We start from the raw sequence: 8,168 nt of genomic DNA, 5'->3' as shown, positions 1-8,168 counted from the left end.
TGCTTCGCTCCGGCTGTTTTTCAGATATATGAACTCGTGTTGTTCGGTTCCTGTGTAATGCTGTCTGTAAATACAGCAGTCAGGTGGCTTCTGGGAAACGTTCCCGGCTGGAATACCTGAGTGTTACGCTGTCAGTCTGATTTGTGGGTGGGGCCTCATGGGTGGAGCCTTACAGACCCTGTGAAGCATCACGGGAAGGTTTCCAGTGTCATTTTGGAATGTAGTGCCTCAGTTTAACCTGGTCAAATTTGGACCTGAGATGAAAGATGCATGATCATAATGATAGATAATGTTTATATTCAGAACATAGATCTCTTTCTTTAGAGTAGCTTGATACAATAATAACTCACTTCTCTGTTTTGCGTCACTAGATGTTGCAGAAAGAACCATATGAAGACAGTAGAGACCTTAAGTCCTGTGCCTTTATATGGATAACCACACACATTAAAGGAACATTTCTCCCAAAAACGAATATTTGCTGAAAATTTACTCGCCCTCAGACTATTCTAGATGTAGATGAGTTTGTTTCTTCATTAGATTTGGAGAAATGTAGCATCACTTGCTCAGCAATGGATCCTCTGCAGTGAATGGGTGCCGTCAGAATGAGTGTCTAAACAGCTGATAAAAACATCACAATAGTCCACAAGTAATCCACACCACCCCAGTACATTAATTAATGTCTTGTGAAGCCAAAAGCTGCATGTTTGTAAGAAACAAATCCATCATTAAGGCATTTTTAACTTCAAACCGTTGCTTAAAAATATGAGTCCATTATCCATACTAACACTTCCTTCAGTGAAAAACTCCATTCCCTGTTTTCCTCTCACATTAAAATCCACAACATATTTGTTTAGAGCTGTTTTTGCTTAAACAGTCCTTAATCTGTGTATTTATCTCCTAAGGAGATTGACTTTTTCACTGGTGGAAGCAATTTTATGGATACTTGTATTTTGACTCATATTTGTAACAAAGTTAAAAGCATCTTAATGATGGATTTGTTTCTTACGAAGTTTTTCACTTCACAAGACATTAATTAATGTACTGGGGTGGTGTAGATTACTTGTGGATTATTGTGATGTTTTTATCAGCCGTCTGGACTCTCATTCTGACGGCACCCATTCACTGCAGAGGATCTCATTGCTGAGCAAGTGATATAATGCTACATTTCTACAAATCTGATGAAGAAATAAACTCATCTACACCTTATTATTCATCATTATTCATTATGTTCTTTATTCTAGAAATGGTATTTCAGTTGCAATGAATTTAAGGCAGTGTGTTTGCATTATGCACTTGTGAGTGTTTTTGTTCGAATGGTTTCATTTCCTCTTTGGTTCAGAACAGTCACAAGAGTTTGCAAATGTCATACTGTGTATTAAAACACACAGACATGTAATGGTGCCAAGCTGCAGAGCTCGTCTCTGAGCAGGAAGTTGGTCGAGAGATTTCAAAAGCGAACCATCCACGTGCCCGTGTGTCTGTGTGTTCCTGTGCAAACAGCAATTGTCTCTTGTGTGTCATGTAGAGATTAACAGGAAGCTGTTGCTGTCGTTCTCTGTGAGCGGAAGCCATCGCAGTATATGGTGTCAGTGGCTCTAATAACAGACAGAACCGTGTTTGATCTGAGGAGAACGGGAGAGGAGAGGGGGTGATGGACAGTGAAGGAGATGCGGGAGATTGTTTGCTGGAGGAGTTTCCCTCCAGCCCAACGGAGGCCGAACATGTGGTAGGAGCTCAAAACCTGCTCGACTCAAGTTGTTCCAAACCTGTATGAATTTAGTTTTTCTGTGGAACATAAAAGAAGATATTTTAAAGAGCATTGGAGTTACTTTAGTATATTTTATTATGCTATTGTAGTAGTATTAATAGTTATATTTTTAAGTTTTTGCAACGTTGTTGTGTTGTTGTTACTTATTCTTTATTATTATTTTAAATATTTCTGTTTTTTTTTATGGTAAGACTTCCATTTGTTAACATTAGTTAACTAACATTGAAAAATACTTTTAAAGCAATTATTAATCTTTTGCTGTCAGGTGATGTGAAATCGTAGTAGATTTCAACATTTACTAAAATCAAAAGTTGTATCTGTTTATATTATTTAACGGACCTGAGCTAATATGTACTAATAGTTGTATTTTAATCAACTGAAGTTACCAAAGTTTAACAAATATTTTAAGAAATATATTGCTCATTGTTAATGCATTAACCAATGCTAACTAATGGGACCTAATTGTAAGGTATCACTGTTTTTATTGAAATTTATTTCAGTCTTAGAAATAAATGAAAATTATTGCCTTAGCCAACTAACTTAAAATAGGTTTCATTTATTTTATTTAACAATTAACATAAAAAATGTATACATTTTTTAAGTTAAAGTTATTGGGCTCCATTGACTTTCAATAAAAAAACACGCATTTATTTGAATATCTTCTATACTTAAAGGGGTCATATGATGCAATATCAATTTTTCCTTTCTCTTTGGAGTGTTACAAGCTATTGGTGCATAAAGAAGATCTGTAAAGTTGCAAAGACTAAAGTCTAAAATCCAAAGAGATATTCTTTATAACATTAAGAGTCAACCACGCCTACCTAAAATGGCTCGTTCTAACACGCCCCCACATATCTACGTCACTATGTGGGAAGATTTGCATAACGCCGCCCAAATGTTCACGCAAAGAAAGAAGGCGTAACTTTTATTCTCGCTGTAGTATTGTTGTTGCCGCCGCCGCCATGTCGTAAAGGCTCTGTGTTTCGTTGTGAAAGCGAAACTACTTTGTTTGGCCTTCCAAAAGAGGACGATATCTGCTTCGTCATTACTGGAGCTGATCCGTGCTGGTCGCTGAGGAAATACATCAACTTCGAGCTGTGGATTGCCGGATCGGCTTTCACTGTGGACGAAGCGGAGTCCAGCCCGGGGTTGTCACATGTGGTTGCCACAAGCACGCCGGCCGCTCCTTCGTCGAATCCGCCGGCCGTGCCATTCTCAAGCCCGCCCGCCTCCGCTCACTCTAGGCCTCCGGCCTCCGCTCACTCAAGCCCACCATGTGTTTCGTTGTGAAAGCGAAACTACTTTGTTTGGTCTTCCAAAAGAGGACACAACTAAAAATATGTGGTTAAGTTGTATTTACAACACTGTTCCAGAACAGTTCAACCCAAATATTCATTTGTGGGCAGCACAACTGAACTGTTTCCTGATCCTGGTAGAGTAGACTACAATGCCGGCTGTTCTGACTCACAGACCTTAAGTACGTTTTCATTTAAAGAATTTGCCACTGATGATTCAAATGCGAGTTTTGGGCAGTGTAGAGAAGCGCTTGTTTGCAATTTCTCCGATCACAAATGCAGACATGGTTTTATGTTTACCCGACGCGATGCAACGCAATGCGTAAAAAGACAGTATGAGTCATTATAATCCGTAATTATGTCCCCAATGGATGCAACGAATGCCACGTTTATAATGGGTTTTCATGTTTTTGAATCATCGCTCCGGCCTGACAGGGCATCATCACAGTATGGTGAGGGGTGCAACATTTCCATCACAGTGCACTGGATAGCTGGCCAATCACAGCACACGTCGCTTTTCAGACCGATGAGCTTTGTAAAAATCGATCACAAATGCAGACATGGTTTTATGTTTACCCGACGCGATGCAACGCAATGCGTAAAAAGACAGTATGAGTCATTATAATCCGTAATTATGTCCCCAATGGATGCAACGAATGCCACGTTTATAATGGGTTTTCATGTTTTTGAATCATCGCTCCGGCCTGACAGGGCATCATCACAGTATGGTGAGGGGTGCAACATTTCCATCACAGTGCACTGGATAGCTGGCCAATCACAGCACACGTCGCTTTTCAGACCGATGAGCTTTGTAAAAATCGACGCGTTTCAGAAAGGCGGGGCATAGAGGAGAAACAATAATGTACAGTATGTGGAAAATAATGTGTTTTTTGAACTTTAAACCGCATAAACACAATTCATTACACCAAATACACAAAATAATGTTCTTTTTAGCAGCATCATATGACCCCTTTAAGTCTAAAAGGTTTGAAACAACAGGAGGATGGATTAATGATGACAGAATTGACATTTTTGGCTTAATTAAGCCTTTAAGGCCTGAACTAAACCTTTGTGAGCTGAAGATCATTATGATTGTGGTTCATAGCTGTTGTGATTTTGCGTTTATGATGTTTCTGAACCGTGTTTGTAGTAAAAACTAATGCTGCTCAGAGCTTAGTGGTGTTCACAAGACATTCGACTTCCGTAATATGACGTGTTTCTGGGTGAAACAGGATATAACGATAAAATTAGGCCAGGACTTCATTTTCTTTTTCTGAATAAATGATCGGATGCTGAACGTGTTTCTGTGTCAAGGTGGCTGATGAATAAGATGGATTGATGACATGAGAGGAAAGGAAAGTTGTTGCAGAGGAGGAGAAATTTCAAAGTATGAAGATACTTTTTTTTTTTTTTGCATTAGAAACATGATCTGATGGATCATTAGCAATAGATCAGGAATGAGTATTTCAATACATAGGATTCATGTGAGAAATAACGACCCAAATGAGTCACTAGTTATATATATAAGAATAGATACTGACAACAATTTGGTGTAAGATTTTCAATTTATACTAAAAGATTGCTAGTAAGTTTCACACGTAATTATAAAGAAACAGCAAATAACATGTTAAATTAAACATGAGAAACTGAAATAGTGTTTTGTAAAACATACCCACAGTAATCTTTGTTTTATTTACAAATGTGACTAGAGCTAGACAATTAACAGGGAGAGCAGATCAGATCCATCTGATGAGAAATGTTAATATGTTTATGCGTACACATTGAGATCTCTGACTTTTGATGGCAGACTTTGAGATCTTGGCTAATTTTAGATATTGAGATCTTTTCTGAGATAAATGTGAGATTAATTGTGTCTTTTTGAAAGAAGAAACATTCGAGAAGCAGGAGACTTAAGCAAAACTCCACTGAACTGAAGGAACTAGTGAGATTTTAAAGAGATTAAAGAGCGTTTTTTCTTCCCTACGTGTTTTATGTGTGTGTTGAACGTACTGAAGTGACTTTTCCTGTGTTTTGTAAGTGAGCTGCTCATGGCAGAACTTCCTTATTGAGTCACAATGTTCATGTGTGTCGTCAGCTGAAATATAACGCGGCTGAATGTTTCTGCGGTGTCTTGAGTCTGGTACCTGCTCTATTTACACCGCCAGACATGTGTTTAGTTTTTAAATGGCTGTGTGAACTGTACAAGTGTGTTATATTTCAACTGGGTGATGTTTGATTACAGTTCAGCTCAGTCTGTGCGATTCTCTGTGTCTCTTGTGTCCGTATTGGCCAACGAAAACAAAACGCAAAAGAGAACTTCTGTATGCGGGTCGACACTATCCATGATGATAAGGTTTCTCTTGATGTTGTTGACTTCCTCTGCATGAGCGCTGAACCGCAGAGCTGCCCTTTGATTCTCCTCACACCACTGCTGACTCATTACTGATCGCTAACAAAGACTACAACAGTAGTTTCAATTACAGCTGCAAAGACCAATTTAAAAGCACTTCATTTCACTGAAACTGTATTAGATCCTCTGGAAAGCCTTGTTGTACTAAAACTTAACTAAAACTAAAACTTTTTGCGATTAATTTTACTGTAAAGCTGCATAAAGTGCTGTATGAATGTAAAAAGTAAAAACTGGTTTCATATATTTTAAAGTCAAAAACTTTTATTCAGCAAGAATGCGTTATATTGTAATGTTTCCAACATTAATAATAATCAGAAATGTTTCTTGAGCAGCAAATCAGCATTTTAGAATGATTTCTAAATGATCATGTGACACTGAAGGCTGGAGTAATGAAGCTGGAAATTCAGCTTTGATCACAGGAATAAATGACCTTTTAACATATATTCATATTGAAAACAGTTATTTTAAATTCTAATAATATGTCACTGTTTTTACTGTATTTTTGCTCAAATAAATGCAGCCTTGGTGATCAACAGAGACTAGCCCTTTTGTAAACATAAAAACGTGTATATATATATAAAAAAATGTAAAAAACAACGTTTTTTGTGTGCTCTTTTGCAATAAGAGTTCCCTCACTCCTTGCACCAAAACGCATCAAAATCACTGCAGATACAGACACTTGATCTAATGAGTGACATTCCCAAGTTTAATATTTTATTTCTCTTCTGAAATACACTGGTTTGGACTGTCGTTGGAGATTTGAGATGTCAGTGTGTTTGGTCTAAGAGCAGGTGGTGTGTTTATGTCCCGCTGTGAGGGAGTTATTTATGGTCGTATTGAATCAATGTACAGCAGAGCGCCGTCACTGGCCCCGGATCTGTTAAGAGTCTCAGTCTCAGACATCACACTCTTCGTTTCGGTCTTTTTAAATCAATGTGCACTGGTTTGTATCAGTCCACCAGAAAACAGTGTTATGTTTACTGATGCAGTGAGTCTACAAGATCTGTGTCATTAATAAATGGATTTTCAGAGTGTTTATTTATTTATTTATTGAGGAACTCAAAAAGCAAGTAAACTAGATACTCACAGGCAGAACTGATAATTCCACTTTTCTTTCAAAGTCATTTCTTTGAAACCATCATTGCTATAATTGGATGGAAATTCAGATTACAGAAACTACACATATTTACTGTACTTCCATGTTCTTTCATTGATGTTTCATCTGTCTGTCTGGCTATTGATCTGTCTATCTCTCTATCTTCCGTCTCTGTTTCAGTCATTTGTTCTGTCTATCATTCTCTGTTGTTCTGTCGTTCTATCTGTCCATCATTCTATGTATCATCGCTCTCACTTTTTCTGTCTTTCTATCCTTATATCAATCTATAAATCAGTCAATCTACGTCTCATTCTTTTTTTTAATTAAACTTTATTTGAAAAGGGAGCATGTACAATTTTAACATAAATGTTTCCATTTCATGCATTGTACCGAATTTAGCCAATGGCTAGTTTTCATCCGCAGTCCCTTGGCAGGTAATCATAATCACAGATAGACATAAGAACAAAATAACAAACACATACAATACAGTAATACTTATACACATCCCATCAGAGCCAAAAAAGAACAGTAAAATAACGTTCAGTTAAGCCACAACTATTTCAGTTTACAGATTTGAGTTGCTTTTAAATACAATTTTAGTTTTAATTTAAACGTCAATAGATGTGCACATCCTTATGTCTTCTGGTAGAGTGTTCCAATGAATAATAGCTTTCACAGAGAAAGATGATAACCCAAAGGCAGAATGACGAAAAGGAACAACACAATCACTAGTAGATGATGATCTAGTAGATCTTACAGAGACTGTAGAGCGAAAATGCACAAAATCACGAAGTATAGAAGGGGCTAAACCATTTAAAATGTTATATACCATACACAAATTTGAGAAAAGTCTAAAATTATCAAAGCTCAAAAAATTTTATTTCTCCAAAACCCTACAGTTGTGATATTGGTTAGGCTTTTTGTCTAGAGTTTTTAAGGTCTGTTTATAAAGAGATTTTAAAGGTTTAATAACAGTTTCCCCTGCTTGACCCCGACATGTCAGACAGTATGTCAGATGAGAAAATATTGTAGCATGCATAAAAGTCTTGGCTACATCAGTGGGTAGACATTGTCTAATTTGTCTAAAATTGATCAAGTTATATTTTATAGTTCTCACCAATTTCTTTACATGTTTTTTAAAACTAAGATTTGGATCCAGCGTTAAACCAAGATAATTAAACTCTATCTATCTTTTCACCATTTATAAAAATATAAAAATATCTAGAACACACATTCATTTTAGAAAAAAACACCCCTTTTGTTTTACCAGTGTTCAAGGTAAGACACGATTGCACGATTGCTTGTGTAAAACTTTCCATAGCAACATTTAGCTTTTCAGCTGCTAACTCTGCTGTTCTCGCATGTGTAAAAATAACAGTATCATCAGCATACATTTGCACTTGTATCCCTTCACACTGCTGTTGGAGATCATTAATGTACAAACTAAATAATAAAGGGCCTAATATTGATCCTTGGGGTACGCCCATTGTACAGTTTAAGTTATTGGAGTGAACCCCTTTCATTTTTACACATTGCTGTCTATTTGATAAATATGATGAGATCCATGCTAAAGCCCCAGATGAAAATTGGAACTTAGAT

The 8,168-nt window shown here is 36.9% G+C and overlaps 1 protein-coding gene across 1 annotated transcript in view; it reads left to right on the top strand.

The window, feature by feature from the left end:
• The first annotated feature begins 1,514 nt into the window (after positions 1–1,514).
• The window catches only part of pkn1b (protein kinase N1b), a 37,885-nt gene continuing 31,231 nt past the window's right edge, over positions 1,515–8,168 (top strand). Inside the window, exon 1 of the mRNA XM_016248714.1 lies at positions 1,515–1,726. Coding sequence (XP_016104200.1) covers positions 1,652–1,726 — 75 coding nt within the window. The 5' untranslated portion in view covers positions 1,515–1,651. The remainder of the gene's footprint in view (positions 1,727–8,168) is intronic.

The sequence above is a fragment of the Sinocyclocheilus grahami genome, unplaced genomic scaffold (assembly GCF_001515645.1).
Source record: "Sinocyclocheilus grahami isolate Dianchi unplaced genomic scaffold, SAMN03320097.WGS_v1.1 scaffold888.1, whole genome shotgun sequence".
NCBI classification, from domain to species: Eukaryota; Metazoa; Chordata; class Actinopteri; order Cypriniformes; family Cyprinidae; genus Sinocyclocheilus; species Sinocyclocheilus grahami.
Note: the sequence above shows the minus strand (reverse complement) of the source record. Positions and strands in the feature narration are given on the sequence as shown.